At 45.7% G+C, this 18,721-nt stretch overlaps 1 protein-coding gene across 8 annotated transcripts in view; it reads right to left on the minus strand.

The window, feature by feature from the left end:
• ARHGAP27 (Rho GTPase activating protein 27) overlaps positions 1-18,721 on the minus strand; it is a 565,511-nt gene that overhangs the window by 49,521 nt on the left and 497,269 nt on the right. For all 8 annotated transcript variants that reach the window (XM_069238073.1, XM_069238077.1, XM_069238076.1 and 5 more), the window contains one exon: positions 2,204-2,294. In XM_069238073.1, the coding sequence (XP_069094174.1) occupies positions 2,204-2,294 (91 nt within the window). The remainder of the gene's footprint in view (positions 1-2,203; positions 2,295-18,721) is intronic.

An 18,721-nucleotide genomic window follows, 5' to 3' on the forward strand; every position in this document is an offset into this window, starting at 1 on the left:
ACAAATGAGTCATGTAACATTCTCTAAAATATTATATTGTGATCAATAAAAAAACAGTTATACTTTATACCTTCTGTACCTCCAGAAGGTGGCACACGAAAAGCCAGCCCGCAGAGAACAATCTGGTATGGGACGTGGCACGACTCGTCTACAGCATCCCAGGCCTCATTCTAATGGGTTACTACTTTGCTGAAAGAGGCATGCTGAAAGAATTTTAACAGGGGTGTCCTAGCACCTTTGAGAGGCCCCTTAAGACCCCTCGGAGGCTGCTTACGTGCAGTGTGCGACTGCGCCCATCATTGTGGGGGACTTCAGGGGCCCCTAAAGGCCAAGGGCTATAATGCACAGGCACATGTTGCTCAGAGAAAATGTGCAGGTACTGGGAAAAGTTTCTTTCTGGTTTGGGTAACACTGCCTATATCTGTTTGGGGAAATGGTGGATTTGGTACAGCTAGAGGGTTGAGGTTGGCTGAACAGCAGAGTGACCAGGCGTCCCGTATTTTCACCAGCTGTGTTGGCAGATTTCTGGAAATTTAGCTCATGTCCCGGATTTTAGAGAGGGTTGACTAAAAAAAGGTGGGAAGTGCCTTTTATGTTTTCCAAATAAGGGGTCGTTTAATTAAGCAAAGTAATTAACAGGCATGATCACATCAAGTTGGAGGAGAGGAGCACTAAGGAGCAGAGACCATTCCCATGGGTATGGTTGCACTAAGAGAGAGATTTTACTTTGTTAGAGTATACAGTGAGGAAAATAGTCTGACAAAAGCATTTGAAAGGTATTAATAGACAAAGCAGTATATGTGCAATGTCACTGAGGGATGGTGCTACAAAAGTAAAAATGGAGGGTCCCAAAGAATGGCCGGTATGACACACTGGCAGAGAGAATAAGGAATGAAAGCAAAGAACACCAGGATACCCAAGGGTCATTGGGGAGATGGGAAAAGAGCTATGGTAATGCATTTACTAAAATGCCTACGAAAATCGATGGTTGATAGTAGAATTGTGAAAATAACTGTCCCAAATGGGCTGAACAGCATACGAATGGCCGAAAAGTGATTTATGCAGAGCCCAGAATTTTGGATATTCACATAAAGGCAATTTCTATCAAGTGAACTTGTTTGATGAACGCCAGTTTGCACTGAACTGAATGGGCGGACAGAGTAGATGTAACTGGTGGGCCAGAGGAACATCAGCTGTTCAAGGGTTTTGGAAAAGAAAAGTTGATGCACAGGGTTGCAGCTAAATGATAAGCAGGGGTCAGCTCTCCACTACTTTTAACAAAGACAGGACAATCAAAGAGTTAAAGCATCTAGGGAGATTCAGAATATAGAAACCACATGTCAACAGATGCCACTACTAAAGGCTTCATTAGCTGTACCTGGATGGAATGCAAGATGAATTAACATAATAGGAAAGGAATTCTAACACTACTGAAGTTGGGTGCAGTGCACATGAAGAGGTGACTGAGGTTTGCCAAGACAAATGCTCAATGGGTACTACATGGTGAAGATACCTAGATAAAATAAGATGAAGTCACTGTCAATGAGGCTGGGACATGTTGGGGTCGCGCATAGAAGAGAATGAGAGGTTTTTGAGGGTGAGATTTCAGAGAGGAAGTGTGGTCAAGGGAGTAACTGTCTTTAGTTTATTCTTGGGCATTGGTTATTATGTTATAGGCATCTTGGTAGATAATGTGGGCGTTGAGCCCCTCCTGCATGCGTAATTTCCTGCAATGGTGCAGGTTGATGTGCAGTTGATGACTTGGATGTCGATGTCATCTGGGTGTGTGTATAGGGCTGAGGTACGAAGGAGATGACCTGAGTGTACAGTCACGTGATATGTGCTACTAAAATCATCAGAGTAGAGACAAGTCATTACATACGATAATCTGTGATTGTTTAGAAAGGTAGGGTTCATCTGGAAATGAATGTCCCCGTAACAACAAGAGGTGGTTTATTAATAGACCAACAGATCAGCTAATGGTATGATGAGGAGGAGACAGTGATTGTGAATGAGATCTTTGCACTGTTCTGTCATCTGATTTAGAGGGCAGCATGTACTTGTTGAATGGCAGGCGGTGGTGGAAAGCAGTTCAGTGAGTAGTTTGGTGCAGTTATTAGGGAGCAACATATTTTTACATTTGCAAAACAAAGTGTAAATCCAATAATAAATTATTAAATTAGTGGGAAGGTAAACGTTTTACCATGCTGTTCGTGGACTGGTTTTTCCCATCTTTGTAAAAGGTCAAAATCGAACCCTCCAAAACAGTCCAGGAGGAGCTCCAGTTTTTTTTCCTGTAGTTTTGAAATAGATCATACATGTTAAAATGACGCATGTCAGGCTATTGGACAAAGTAAACATACATTAGAAATACATTTCTCACATTTTTGTATGGGGGCTTTAAGTTCCCACTGTCGAATAGTGAGAATACCATGGGTATCTGATGATAGAAGATTTATGTATTAATGAAAATATGTACCTACAACCATAACAAAAGATGTCAATCACAAAAATATAAACAGAATCTCAGGAATTACGAAGTAAGAGATTAACCCGTTGGCAGCCAAGGACGTAATGGTTACGTCCTTGGCTGTGTCGCCAAGGACATAACCGTTATGTTCTGGGACCGGCCCCAGGGATATATATATTTTTTTGTTTACCTTATTTTTTTTTATATATGGGGAGCGACCACTTAGGCAAGGGTCACTCCCCTGGGGGGCAAATTGTATTTAGGCCATTTCTGCTCTCCTTGGGGGCAGATCGGCCTAGTTCTATTAGGCCGATCTGCCACTGGGGGTGGCAGAAATCACTTAGGCAGCAGGGATTGGTGTGTGTGTTTTGTTTGGGGGGGGGGGGGCAGCCCCTTGGGCAAAGGTCACTCCCCATGGGGTCACATTACTGTTGGCCATAACTGCCCCCTTAGGGGTAGATCGGCCTATTTATGGAAGGCCCATCTGCCCCCAAGGGGGGCAGAGAGCCCACTAGAGACAAGGGAAGATTTTTTTTTTTTTTAATAAGAGGGTGGGCAGATCGGGCAATTACCCCCATCCACACCTAGTGGGGAAGGGGGCAGAAAACCAAAAACGCCCCACCCCAAAACCTAAAACCCCCTAACCCCCCACCCACTCCCCAAAACCAAAAACGCCCCACCCCCCCAACCCCAAAACCTAATAGCCCCTAACCCCACACCCACTCCCCAAAACCAAAAACGCCCCACCCCCCAACCCCACCCCAAAACCTAAAACCACCTAACCCCCACCCACTCCTCAAAACCAAAAACGCCCTACCCCCCAACCCCACCCCAAAACCTAAAACCCCCTAACCTCCCACCCACTCCCCAAAACCAAAAACACCCCACCCCAAAACCTAAAACCCCCTAACCCCCCACCCACTCCCCAAAACCAAAAACGCCCCACCCCCCAACCCCACCCCAAAACCTAATACCCCCTAACCCTCCACCCACTCCCCAAAACCAAAAATGCCCCACCCCCCCAACCCCTCCCCAAAACCTAAACCCACCACTTACCTTCACCAACTCCCTTCTTTGTACCTTAACCACGCATGTTCGTTGTTCAGAACATACGTAGTTAAGGCACAAAAAAACAGAGTCGTGGTTAAAAAAATCGTTGTTGCGCTTTGGAACGTTGGGTAGTAGGAAATTTGTCCCGGTGCGGTGATCCCACACAGAAATGTGGGAAAAATTTGATTTTTGCTTTGCTGAGGATTCTGGGTAAGAAAACACTGGGGGATCCACGCAAGTCACACCTCCCTCGGGTGTCTAGTTTTCAGAAATGTCTGGGTTTGGTAGGTTTCCCTGTATGGCTGCTTAGACCAGGACCAAAAACGCAGGTGCCCCGTAAAAACAGGTAGTTTTGTATTTGATCATTTTGGTGAGTCCAGATAGTGTTTTAGGGCATTTCCTTTCATGGGGACTGGGCCTAACCACACAAGTGAGGTGAAATTTGTGGCTCCTCTCAGATTCCAGAACTTTCTGTCACCAAAATGTGAGGAAAAAGTGTTTTTTTGGCCAGATTTTGAGGTTTGCAAAGGATTCTGGGTAACAGAACCTGGTGGGAGCCCCACAAGTCAATCCATCCTGGATTCCCCTAGGTGTCTAATTTTCAAAAATGCACAGATTTAGTAGGTTTCCCTACGTGCCGGCTGAGCTAGAGGCCAAAATCCACAGCATGGCACTCAGCAAAAAACAGCTCTATTTTCTTTGGGAAAATGTGATGTGTCCATGTTGTGTTTTGGGGCATTTCCTGTTGCAAGCACTAGGCCTATCTACACAAGTGAGGTACCATTTTTATCGGGAGACTTGGGGAAATGCTGGGTGAAAGAACATTTGTGGCTCCTCTCAGATTCCAGAACTTTCGGTCACTGAAATGTGAGGAAAAAGTGTTTTTTGGGCTAACTTTAGAAGTTTGCAAAGGCTTCTGGGTAACAGAATCTAGTAAGAGCCCCACAAGTCACCCCATTCTGGATTCCCCTAGATGTCTAGATTTAAAAAATGCACTGGTTTGGTAGGTTTCCCTAGGTCGCGACGGAGCGAGAGGCCAAAATCTACAGCTAGGGACTTTGCAAAAAACACGTCAAATCAATGTAAAAATGTGATGTGTCCATGTGGCGTTTCCTGTCGCGAGCATTAGGCCTAACCACACACGTGAGGTACCATTGTTATTGGGAGACTTGGGGGAATACAGAATAGCAAAACAAGTGTTATTGACCCTTGTCTTTCTCCAAATTTTTTCCTTCCAAATGTAGACAGTGTGTAAAAAAGAAGTCTATTTGAGAAATGCCCTGTAATTCACATGCTAGTACGGGCACCCCAGGATTCAGAGATGTGCAAATAACCACTGCTTCTCAACACCTTATTTTGTGCCCATTTTGGAAATACAAAGGTTTTCCTGATACTTATTTTTCACTCTTTATATTTCAGCAAATGAATTGCTGTATACCCGGAATAGAATGAAAACCCATTGCAAGGTGCAGCTCATTTATAGGCTTTGGGTACCTAGGGTTCTTGATGAACTTACAAGCCCTATATATCCCCGCAACCAGAAGAGTTCAGCAGACGTAACAGTATATTGCTTTAAAAAATCTGACATCTCAGGAAAAAGTTACAGAGTAAAACGTGGAGAACAATGGCTGTTTTTTTCACCTCAATTTCAATATTTTTTTATTTCAGCTGTTATTTTCTATAGGAAACCCTTGTAGGATCTACATAAATTACCCCTTGCTGAATTCAGAATTTTGTCTACTTTTTAAAAATGTTGTGCTTTCTGGGCTCCAGCATTGGTTTCATACCCGTTTCTGTCACTAAGTGGAAGGAGGCTGAAAGCACAAAAAAATAGTAAAAATGTGGTATGTCCCAGTAAAATGCCAAAATTGTGTTGAAAATATTGGGTTTTCTGATTCAAGTGTGCCTGTTCCTGAAAGCTGGGAAGATGGTGATTTTAGCACTGCAAACACTTTGTTGATGCCATTTTCAGGGGAAAAGACACAAGCCTTCTTCTGCAGCCCTTTTTTCCAATTTGTTTTTAAAAAAATGAATTTTTCGCTGTATTTTGGCTAGTTTCTTGGTCTCCTTCAGGGGAACCCACAAAGCCTGGGTACCTCAAGAATCCCTAGGATGTTGGGAAAAAAAAAAAGGATGCAAATTTGGTGTGGGTAGCTTATGTGGACACAAAGTTATAAGGGCCTAAGAGCAAACTGCCCCAAACAGCCAAAAAAAGGCTTGGCACCTGAGGGGGAAAAGGCCTGGCAGCGAAGGGGTTAAAAAAAGTAAATGCGGACTCTTAGAGGCTCATTTACTTTCTGCCCTTTCCTGAGGCATTCAGGAGCAAATAAGAGGGCCTTTGTCTGAGACAAATAGTGAATCATATGATGTCATCAGAGAACAAAGCACATGGGGTCTCATCTCCACAACACATTGCAGAGGACGGGCTTAAACGGACAACTCAGCAATACAATATTTCTATGCCTATTCTCTAAAAAAGGATGGCTCCAGTGCTTAGTTGGTAAAAGAAAGATTTCCGGTGCCCGAAGCTCTGCACGTTATGCCACGGCCAGAACAATTAAATGTTGCATGCTGAATACCACGGCTGGTAGTCTTTAACCTACCTCTTGTCTCCTTAATCCACTACCAAACACTCCATGTCTCTTCAACTCACTCTTGCAGGTTCCTGCTTTCTCACTTTTGTGACGGTTTTGCCATCTTTCTCTTCCTCTGTCTTTCCAATTCACGTTTTCTCATCTCTTGCTCGCTGCCGGTTCCCAAAAATAAGTGCTGATGGCCCCTACTGGCAATCACTACCTCAAATTAAGCAGGATGGCTCAACATACAAGTTACTTACCTTCAGTAACAAATTATCTGGTAGAGACATATTCTATTTGCAGGTTCCTTACCTTAGAATTTCCCCCAGGCAACAGACTGGATCCATAGATTTTTCTTTGAGCAGTACTCCTTTACGCCGTCAGGTGGCATCAGTCGACTCAGTGTCCTTCGTTGGTGTCGTGATGATGTTGTGGTCGTATATAGGTGCCACCATGGCATGCTGAGGTCAGTTTCTTTTCATGACTTTCCACACCACAACCACAGAGCCATGAACAACAATGACCCTGGTGCGTCAGAACTAGGGCCCTGAAAAGGGAGTCCCTAACCCTATAAATCAGTTTGCGGAGAGAGGAGGATTGATGGGTTGGTAAGGAATCTACAACTAGAATTTGTCTATACCAGATAATTTGTTACCGAAGGTAAGTAACTTGTTCATCTGATAGAGAATAGAGACTTGTAGTTGCAGATTCCTCACCTTGGAATAAATACCCAATCAATATCACCCTCGGAGGGTCTGCAACCCAAAATCATACTAGGAAGTCCTGCAGGACCGAACGGTCAAAGTACCCATCTCCACGGGCCTGAGTGTTCCAGGGAGTAGTGTTTAGTAAACATGTGCAAGGATGCTCATGTTGCTACCTGCCAGATGTCTTGGACTGGAACTCCGTGTGCTAACACAGTGTTTGCAGCTGTGGCTCTGGTGGAATGAGCACGCAAACCCTCTGTGGATTGCTTTTTTGCCTATGCGTAGCACATCTTGATGCAGAGAATGTCCCTTTGAGAGATGGTCCTCTTCTGCATTGCTCGTCCTTTCTTCACACCCACATAACCCACGAAGAATTGATCGTCCACCCGGCACTCTCTGGTACTATCAAGGAAGAACGCCAGTGCTCTTTTTGGATCCAGTTGGTGGAGTCTCTCCTCTTCACGAGAAGGATGTGGAGGTGGGTAAAAAGTAGGCAAGGTGACGAACTGGCCTACATGAAAGGGCATAACCACTTTAGATAGGAAAGAAACCCTGGTACGAAGCACTACTTTGTCAGGATTGACAGAGATGAAGGGTGGCTTTGAGGAAAGAGCTTGCTGCTCACCCACTCTATGTGCCGGGGTGATGGTTAAAAGGAAGGATGTCTTTAAAGTAAAAAGCTGAAGAGGACAATTATGAAGAGGTTCAAAGGGAGCACACATGAGGAAAGTGAGTACCAAGTTCAAATCCCACTGGGGTATTATGAACTGGTAAGAAGGAAATGTGGGTAAGACCCTTGAGGAATGTACCAACAATGGGAGATTTAAGCAAGAAGGGTTGATCAGGTAGTCTGAGGAAAGCAGAGATGGCAGACAGATAACCTTTGAGTGTCCAAAGCAGAGCCCTGCTGGGTAAGAGAGAGCACAAACAAAAGAACCTCAGACAGAGGGGCAGAAAAGGAATCAACAGACTTGTTGGTACACCCTGCCACAAATTTATTTCAATGACAGGCCTGTACCCTTTTGTTGGAGGGACGTCTGGCTGCCAAGATTACATTACAGCCTTCGGGCAGAAGGTCGAAAGCTGTCAACTGCCACTGCTCAGTCTCCATGCAAGAAGGCAGAGGCTGGATACTTTTGGGTGGAGAACTGTCCCCTGCTGCTGTGACAGAAGATCCTCCCAATGAGGCAGTTAGAGTAGAGGCTCAATGGCCAATGCTCAGAAGCTTGTGATACCCTACTCTTCATGCCCAGTACAGAGCCACCAGAATTATTTAGGCTCTGGCATTTTTGATCTTCTTGAGAACTCTGGGCAGAAGTGGTATTGGTGGAAAGGAGTATAGGAGGCTTGAGTTCCACTCGAGACAAAAAGCATCGCAGAGCAAGTACCGCCTCTGGAACTCCAATGTGCAAAACAGTTGACATTGCACGTTCTCTGTGGAGGCGAACAGACCTAACCAAACCTCTCCCCACTGCTGAAAGAGACCTTGCGCCACCTCTGGAAGAAGACGCCATCCGTGATCGACCAAGCATTAATGGCTGAGCTCTGGCGTTCAGAGAGCACACCAGATGTTGAACCACCAGGGATATGCCCTGATGTACCAGCTACGTCAAGAGGCGCGGGGCCTCTTGACAAAGAGTCCATGACAACATGCCACCCTGCTTGTTGCAGTACCACATGGCCGTGGTGTTGTCAGTGAACCCCTGCACCACTTTCCCTTTGAGAGGGGTAAGGAATGCTTTCAATGGAAGCCAGATAACCCTGAGCTCCAAAAGATTGATATGGAGTCCAGACTCAGCAGGTTACCAGATGCCTCTGATCTCTTCCATCCGCATGCAGCCACTCCATCCTAGGAGGGATGCATCTGTCACTACTGGTTGGGGACGGGAGAGGGATCTGCCTCTGACCCAATCATGGTTCGAAAGCCACCACTGCGAGTCTTGTGCGGTTCCCTCAAAGATCTGGATGATAAGGGAGAGATTCCCATGATGTTGCGCCCACTGGAACTTCAGGTCCCGCTGCAGAGCCCACATATGCCATCTGGCATGTGTGACCAGCAGGATGCAGGAGGCAATGAGGCCCAGGATCCTCAGAATCATTTTGACTGAAACCCAGGACAGCGGCTGAAACATCTGTATCATTGCCTGAACATCCTGGACTAACTGCTCGGGATGATAGACCCAAAACTGCATCGTACCCAGAACAGCTCAGATGAAAGGGAGCATCTGCGAGGGAGTCAGATGTGACTTCGTATGTTTATAGTGAACTCCAGCAAACAGCCATTTGTTGAGGTAGGGGAAGACAAACTCCTAGCCGGTGCAGATGAAATGCGACCACCGCCATCACTTTTGTGAACACCCGTGTGGCACTGGTAAGGCCAAAGGGGAGCGTGGTAAACTGAAAATGCTCGTGGCCTACCACAAACTGCAAGTAACGTCTGTGGGCAGGCAGGATGGGAATGTAAAAGTAGGCATCCCTCAAGTCCAACGTTACCATCCAGTCTCCAGGGTCCAGGGCACATAGTACCTGAGCCAGAGTGAACATTTTGAATATTTCCTTTCCAAGAAAGAGACTGAGGGACCGGAGGCACTGGAGGTCTAGGATGGGGCAGAGGCCCTTGTCCTGTTCGGGCACCAGAAAGTAGCGGGAATAACAACCACAACATACTTCTGGCACAAGGACCCTCTCTATGGTTCCCTTGGCCAAGAGAGCCATTACTTCCATATGGAAAAGCACCAAATGATCCTCTGTCACTCAATTATAGGATGGTGGTATGGCCAGAGGGGTAGTCTCAAAAGGGTGGGAGTAGCCCCTTCGGACAATTTGCAAAACCCACCTGTCCGCCATGATGGATTCCCAGTGGGGCAGGTGATGGCGAATCCTGCCTCCAACTGGTCCTTGATGGAGTGTTGGACCAGGAAGGTTTGGAGGCTGTAGTGGGGTGGTTGGAGTATGAGGGGTGTGAGGTGGATTGGGGTGACCAGTGGATCCCTGACCCACTGGAACGTTGGCTCCCACGTCCTTGGGCAGAGGCTGGGCAGCATCTGCGGCACGGTGGCTGGAGGGAAATGGACATGGTTGGGTGCCCTTTCCATAGCCACAAAAGGGGCAAAAAGTGGACTGAGGGGGGCGAAGGGCAGCTGCGAGGCCAAGGGACTAGACCATAACCCGGGACTCCTTAAAGTGCTTGAGCGCGGAGTTCCCTTTGTCTCCGAAGAGACAGGCGCCATCAAAGGGCATGTCTATAAACGATTGCTAGACATATTCGGGAAAAAACAGATGTCCTCCAGCAGACAAGGCACTTCAAGGCCACCGTTGACGCAACCAATCTGCCTAGTAAGTCGGTCTTGTCCAGCCCACAGCGAATTATGAACTTGGCTGCATCCCTCCGGTCAGCAACAACCTGGGAAGGAATGGCCCAAACCTCCTCCGGGACCTGTGGCAGCCTTGAGCGACCGTATTCCATAACATATGGGAGTAGCAGCCCAAAAGGCATGCAGTGTTCACCGACTGCAATGCAAGATTGGAGGAAGAGAACAACTTCTTCCCAAATAGGGCTAGTCTTTTTGATTCCCTATCCGGGGGTGCAGAAGGGATTGCGCCAGAACAGGAAGAAGCCTGGATGACCAAACTCTCAGGCGTAGGATGTTGGGTAAGGAATTTTAAGGTCGTTAGATGCAGGCCTATGGCGGCAGGCGATTGTTGACAGGAACCACTGTGCTCGGTTTAGACCAAGTCCCCAGCAGGACATCAGTGAGGGCTTCATTGAAGGGCAAAATGGGTTCAGATGTAGAAGCCCTGGGCTGAAGCACCTCACACAGGAGGTTAGACCTGCGAGCCACCGAATGCAGCTAGAGTCCCCGGACCTCAGCTGCTTTTCTCACCATCACTATGAGGCTCCTTCCTTCATAGCCACTGTAGGGAGAGAAAGCATGCCAGTGTCGGGGGAAGTGTAAAAACCACTGGCTTTACCCAATTCCTGAGCCCAGTCCATATCAGGGTCATCTAGCTGGTATTCCTAAGGGCCCAGCGACCTCTCCATACTCTCACCCTACCTATTAGCAGAAGGGTCAGGATCCAACCTGGGGCGCAAGGTCCCCATCGAAGATGGAATCGGCATCGAGTAATGTCGTTCCGGCTCCGGGTCGGAGTCAGGAATAAGCATGTGGTTGAAATTGATTGTGGGCCTGACCGACGTTGGGAACGTTGACATCTGTACCGGCGTCGGGGAAGGTTGCAATGGCACAACTGGTATTGGTATGGATCTGGTAACGGATCCTAGGGTGCCCTCCAGAAGCAAGGCCGAAGCCGCCAGCACACAACTCAAGGAGGCCCCTGCTGACCCTACTGGGCCCAAACGCATCACAGGAGGGTTGGACTGCCCAAAAATGAGGCGCAGGGCCTTATAAAACTCTGAGTTGGGCAGGGGTGGTTCCAGCTCTGAGGAAAGTCGGGAAGGTGCGGAGCTGACCCAGAAGCAGGCAACGAAGATTGAGGTCTAGAGCAGCTATGCTCCTCAATCATCGCATCGTCTTAGTGACGGGGTGAAGCCAAAGAACATTTGTTCTTCTTCAACTTCCTCTACATTTTATGACCAGAATGCCCCGATGATTTGGAGTGGGATGAGGACTAGTGGTGATGGCTTCGTGAGTAGTCTTGGGACCTTCCTCTCGAACACGACCGGGAGCAACGTAGAGCCAAGCGCCAGGCCGCAATGAGATTTAGGGACACCTTCTTCAAAGCCTTCGGGTTCATGGCATGGCCCTCACAGCACGACTATGAGTCATGGTCATGTTCCAAACACCACAAGCACACGAGATGCGGACCTGTCACCATCATGCAGTTACAGGAGTCACATCCAGTCTTCGAGGGCAACATCTCGACGCACCAGGTCGGTCAAATAATGTAACAAAAATGAAAATCCATTAAAAAAAAAAAAATAATAATAATCGACTGAGGGTAACACTGCTCCAGATCTGTGCGTAGGCTGGCGCGGAAAGAAAAGAACTTATGTCAGCGTGCCGGGTGGCTCCTACATACAACTGCTGTGTCATCACTGGGACCATGACGCCAACGACTGACGCGGAGTTGACCAATGCCACCTGACGGCGCACGGGGGTACTACTGCTCGTAGAAAAAACACCAGATCCAGCCTGACGCCCGGGGGAAATTCTAAGGTAAGGAATCTCAACTAGAAGTCTCTATCACATAAATATACACATACACTGTCAACGTTCTCCTATTTTATTTTTCCTAACTAGTACTTGCTCTAGTCCATTAGAATATTCTTCCTTCTTTCTTCCATCATTTTAGACCTCAATGCTCATCCTTCTAGCACAGATACTTAGCATTTGCTAGACAATGATCAACTAATTCTCTCCTCCCTGTCCATCCAACACTCAGGCTCTTACCTCATGCAACTTGAATAGTAACTAAATATGTATCCATGTGTATAATCTTTTATTCGACAAATAGCATTAGTTATCGAAAGACTCCCCTCAAGCAAAATACACATCGTTTGCACTTTTATTGGTTTAAATTTGACAATTTAAATTTTTCAGTAATTTGATAATGTTTTTTATGGTCAGGCTTGACAGTGCAGCTGTTGCCAATCATGTGAGCATTACTAGAGAGAGGCTCTGACTGTGCTCACATGTTCAGAGCCAGGAGTACATTTTTCAATTAGGGAGAGGTTGTGTGCTTCCACAGAAAACAAGCTTGCCCTCCACACAGCTATTTTATTTATCCAGCTGCCTTAGCCTGAAATTTCAAGAGCCACATATATGACATTGCAATGCGATTAAAGTGTGCGTTATATAACTAGATAGTTTATAGTGTGCTTCTCTGGCCGCAGCAGGAGGGCAGTCACTAACCTACATACATTTTTATGCCTGGCTTGTAAGTGCACTCATAAGTCAGAACAATTGGCATTGCCAATGGATGTTAGTATTTTGTCACTTTGTTTTTCACATTCTTTTTTAGTTTGCTTCTGCCCTTGTTTGTACTACCTTTTATTTTTTTCAGTTTCAGTGCTCTTTTGTGTTTTAATTGTTTGTGAACATTTTCTTTTATTTTGGTACCTATTTGTTTTTATCAACTCTTATTTATGGACTTTAGCCTTTGGTCCATGTATACTTGATGACTGCAAATTAGTTGTTTGTATTTACTTTTATTTCTCCTTTCTTTGCACAGATTTTTTTTTAGTAACCAGCCTCTTTTCTTTCTATTGTGACATCTTTGTGCTTTAAATTGACAACTAATTTTGACTGACTTTTTTTTTACATTGAATTTTAAAGTTTACTCCCTTTAAATTAAACTTTTTGTTTGGCAAATTGGTTTTTTATTTGTCCCTTCGTATTAGTATGTGTGCTCCCGCTGATTTGTTTGGCACAATTGTATTTTGTTATTTTGTTTTACTAGTGTCAGCTTTACTTCATTTTAGCTTGTCATTTTTGACTGTTTTTTTCTGCTCAACTCCTCCTTCAGCAGAGCAGATTAGTCCAGTACCTGCTTGTTTTCTTTGTGGGTGCACAAGGCAGCAAAGGAGGTAGTGCTAGCCAGAAGCAGTTGCATTAAATATGCATTGCCCAACTTTCATCCCTCTGTGGGAGTGTGATTTTATGCTAACCACCTAAAGATTCAATGTCAGTCAATCACACTGAAAAACAGAAGGAGATTTGAAGATGGCAGTCTTACATGGGCTGATAGGAGAAGCTGACAGCAGATGTGGGCCTTTGCGTACAATGTATGAAATCTTGGAATAGCCTTCACACTCTTTAAGCCTGCATCTCATTATATCATTAAGAATGATTTCCATGTCCATGTGCCCCAGCACAGACTATAAAGTACTGAAGAAAACTACACCACATATACTAATTTAAATATATTATTTGTAGTTAAAATATTCAATTTAGCAGTGGATAAAAGAGAGTAAGACCTAAGACACAAAGAGGTTGAAGTGGGCTACACCTCTAAGTGACTGAGTGGTTTTTAATATTCAAGGCTGAGGTTTAAGAATGTCTTTCAGACAAGTACAGAGTGAGTCAGACACCCTGGATTTTCGTATGGTAATTTTGTGAGATTTTTGGTACAACTAATAGGTTGGCTGCAGAGCAGCAAAGAGCATAAATAAGGGATATATCTCTTAAATTATGTATAACAAAGGAGAGAGTGTTAGCGTAGGAAGGGTTCAGGATAATACATATTAACTTTGATTGAATGTGTTGTTTAACAGGAGCCTATGAAGATGATAAAGAAGGGGATGGGTAGGGGAAATATTTTAGCTCTCATGATCGTACATACTGCAGAGGTTTGGCAGCTTGCAGCTTATTTAAAAGGAAAGTAGGAAGTTCTAAATAAAAGGAGTTACAATTATCCAGCCAGGATCCAATAATAGCAGCAACTGCTGTTCTTCTGCCCTGCTCTGTTAAAAAATAAATAATAATAATAAGTTTGCAGTTTTCTCAACATGTGGGGAGTACCTAAGATTATCAGAGTTTAGGTGTTCACTGCCTTTAATTTTTGCTAGTTACTACCCATTCAGTTCGTGACAAATGTTATGACCTGCTGGAAAACATACTGTGCAGAGGGGTTGTTATGAACGTGTAATAGGATATGAATGTGATCTGTGTACACTTATTTTTTAATTCCTCTATTCACATGGGCTTTTGCAAGTAAGCTAATATAAATATTAAAAAGATGTGAGTATAATGAAAAGCCCTATTGGACACTACACCATACAGTAATCTGAGTGGCACTGTATGTAAGGAACGTGACAGATTGTGACTGATCAGTGAGGAAAGTATTTTTCAATCAATTAAAAGCAGTGTCTTTGAATCCTGCTGCCCTTACTCAATGCATAAGAATGGTATGGTGTACCGTACTGAACAGTGCCAACTAGTCCAACTGGATCAACACATTACTATGTCCTTGGTTCAAGTCAGGTCTCAGATCGTCTAGAATAGATACAAGAACAGGTTTAGTGCAAGCGCCGGAAGCAGTCAATGAAGTTAATTTCCTGCGGATAATCATACGGCTGTATGGTATTCAATAATTTAGCACCCACCAGAAATTGAGAGCGTTTTTTTCAGTATTGACAGGTCAACTCCCTGGTTCTTAAAATGTGATGTCACCAAGGCCTCATTAAATTACTGAGGAGCTATCCATTCTATGTCATGACCCGAGGCTCAGGTTATGCTTTCCTATCTTTACTGCAAAACTTAAAGCAGCCAATAAAAACTAAATAAAACAAACTACATTTCTCAGGAGTTAAGACAACCAATCGGGGGCCACCAACATCTATAGTACAGACAACTGAAGAGGACACCTCCTCTTTCTTTGTGCTGTAGCCAAAGTTACGAATATCTACTTAAAGTCATTACTCAATATCGTACTTGTTTGATTATTTGTCAAATGTTTTACGGATTTAAATCTGCTGTATTCTTTATTATTTGATTCCCAATGTGCACGTCTCTCTCCAGCACATCCAGCGTGTCTTTTACCGCCCCAACCCTCCTGCCAGTCTGCAGTCCTCTCTCAACTGCGGCTTAGCCCTGTGGCTTTCTTTTATTTGGGAGAGGCGTGTGGACTCATCGGATTCCTTCACCAGCATGCTGGCAACCTCTTTGGTCCTCCAAACCGGGCTTTTGGCAGTGTCAATTCAATATGGGCCTAATATTAACTTTTGTGCTGCCCGCTGGAAGTATTTGAGGCTGCAAGCCGGGCAGTGTATACCCAGGCTCTAAGACTCTGCCAAGAATTTCCTCCAGCCCATCACCCTTCCCTTAACTTCATGCTACTACTTCTTCCGTCCTGGTACTGGTTTAGCCTCAGTTGGCCATAAAGTTATTCTCTATGTTTTTTGGAACCACAGCTTTTTGGGGGAGGTGCTAACGTCTAGTCAATCCACAGTGTTGGGGCCCTTCAGCTCCCCCGATTGTAAATAGTACACCCCTCTCCTCTACCTCTTCTTATACTGCACATACTTCCACTCAGCTGGTGATCCAACTGTGTCTCAGGCTGAGCCTTATAATGTGAAGGAGTTCAGACTGGGAGAGGAACTAGCTGAGGCTCTAGGCTTATCAGTACACCACTCAGTGAACAAGGCCTGTGCATCTGCCCTCCAAAGCTTCACTCCCAGTGAGTCCCTATTCCCCCCTCCTATCCTGCACCACATTCTTGAGCCCTCTCTCCAGGCCCTTCCCAGGAGCCCCCATAGACACAAGGGGCTAAACTTCCCCAGCACCCTACTAGCTCCAAACCTCCTCTTCATCCTCTCCCTCTAGTCCTCTTTTCAGGACGGCAATGCCCAAGTCGACCCTTCCCCTGCAAAGAGGAGCTGTACCTCCCTCTCCCAGGATATGTCCCCACCAGACCCCATTGACTTTGACCCGGAGGACATTGTTCACCCCAGATCTAGCAACTGGACCCCACGTCGCAAAGTCGCCATATACATGCATGCCCACCTATGCACAGGGTTCGACAAGGAGGTGCGAGCTAGGCTCCAAACAGAATTCCCTCACATTACTATGGATAACAAAGTCTCCGACACTCCTGAGGTTTATAGCAACATGAATATCTTTCTAAAAGGTTCTCCAAAGACACTAAAAAAGGCAATGATAGGCCTGGCGGTTTTGCCTGGATCACTGGCAAAGATCTAAGAGATAACGGTTGATACTAAGGAATCAGAGAATCCTGTTGATCCTAAGGTCTGGCTGGGTGGGCTCAGCGAGCCATCTGCCAGGTGGGCAATGGTAACTGTGCCATACTTACGGGACACAGGAAGTCAATACTTAAGCACATAGACCCGAAACTTTCTGAATTAACCTCTGTGGAGACTGGGCCAGTTGCAAATTACCAACTTTTTGGAGATCTTTTCATCAAGGACCTGGGCAAATTTGTCCATACTTTCAGAACCTTGGATAAGGCCCTGTCCTCCCTCAAGAGAGCCTTTCACTCCAACCTTTTTGCCAGGGTGGAGCATTTTCGAAGTCGATCCTTGGGGATGCCTTTCTCAGGGGCCTCCAACGTGGCTTTGACGATCGCAAGTGCAACTCCTGACAAGAATTTGGCAGTGGCAGCACCTTCGACCCCTCCCGCTTCCACAGAGCCAGGCTTGAGAGAGGTGGCTCCCAACCTGGAATGCACAATGGGGCGCAGCTGTCAATTACAGGGAGCCCGAGTTCTCCTTCTGAGGTATCATTAGCGGGGTCAAACTTCTCTTTATACACAATTGGGCTCAGATAACTTAGAAAGCTGGGGTTCTTCAAACTGTGCAGGGCTAATAAATATAATTTTATGGGACCCCATCCCAACAGGTCCCTCCACACCCTCTGTCTTTTTCCCTTCCTAGCCAGGCGGTTGTGGACCAGAAGCTTTGGAGTCTATTGGCCAATGGTGATGTTTCCCTAGTTCGAGTATTAAGCTCTGCCTTTCGGTCTATCTTCGGTCCCTTTGTGTTTTACCAAGTTAATGAAGCCCATGCTGAAATTCTTATGAGCTTATGGGGTACATCTTATAATTTATCTGGATGACCTCCTTGCTCTAGCCCCGGAGAAAAATCTCCTCTTACTACAGGTGAAAAAGACCATTTGTCTTCTCCAACAGTTGAGTTTCCTTCTGAATGCGGAGAAGTCCTGGCTGATCCCTTCACAATCAATATAATATCAGGGATTCCAGATACATTCAGTGATGGCACAATTATTATTGCCCTCTCAGAAGATCAAGGATGGATGTCAAGAGGGAATTAAGATCTCTTCTATCAAAGCAGGAGGTATCTCTCAGACCAGTGGCTCTGACTGCAGGGTTGTTTGCATCATCTTTTCAAGCCATTTCTCCGGGCCCAAATTCTCCAATTTTTCATTTGGAGGCTGCAACCTCTGGCCTTAGCGACAGATGCCTTCCTTCAAGACTGGAATCACAGGATAATGTACGCCTTTCCCCCATTCCTCTTGATTCCTCAAATGGCAGCTCAGATGCGGTGTCAGAGAGCACCTGATCCTTGTGACCCCCCTATAGAAATCCCAATCCTGGTTCCTGACTCTGATGAATCTTGCATGGAATCTCCAAGTGCAAATTCCTCTAATGTGGGAGCTTCTGACAGACCAATCGGGTTCTGCAAGGGACTCTTCATCTCATGATGTAGCATCTTTCAGGAGATGACGGAGCTTGCTGGGGCTTTCACTGCAAGCTCAACTGTTTGTTGCCCAGGCTTGGTCTTCCAGCATCCATAAACAATATGATTTGGCATGGCTTCCATGGGTAAGCCGCTGTGAGCCACAAGGTATTTATCCTATGGTGGTAGCAGTATCCAAGTTAGTGAACTTCCGGTCTATTATCTCAGTAGAGAGAATAGCTTGATCGTTCTGTGAACAATTTTAGTTTAGACATATCCGCTGGCTATAATCACCAGGATGGTAAGCCCATCGGGAGGGTTATGTCGTAAATGTAACTCCCTTCTTTTTTGTAAGCACTTGTCGGCCAAACTGACCACCCTTCGTTGTCTCCTCTCCTGCCGTAGAGTCTCCAACATCAAAGCTCTCGATGTTGCTGGTAGGGTGGTTGGTTACTCCAGAGGCAGTAGCTTTCCATCCATCTTTCCAGACTCAGACATTTTCTAAATGTATCCCTGCTTTCCTGCCAATCCACAGTTGTGTGCCGTTCAATGTATAAAGGCGTATGAGCTGGCAACCTGATCAATCAGATGTGATCCTTTGTGACAATTGTTGGTTGCTCTGTAACAACCCTTTGGTACCATGGCTACTTCAAAGTTGGAAACATTGGATTAGAAGGTTGCGTTGGAAGCAGGAGTGGACATGCCTGTGGTTGGTGCACATTCAGTAATGGGAGCTACGGCATCTTAGTCCTTTTCTTTGGGTTCTCGTTTGGAGGACATTGTGAGAGCTGCTGACTGGTCATCG

The sequence above is a fragment of the Pleurodeles waltl genome, chromosome 6 (genome assembly GCF_031143425.1).
Source record: "Pleurodeles waltl isolate 20211129_DDA chromosome 6, aPleWal1.hap1.20221129, whole genome shotgun sequence".
Taxonomy (NCBI): domain Eukaryota; kingdom Metazoa; phylum Chordata; class Amphibia; order Caudata; family Salamandridae; genus Pleurodeles; species Pleurodeles waltl.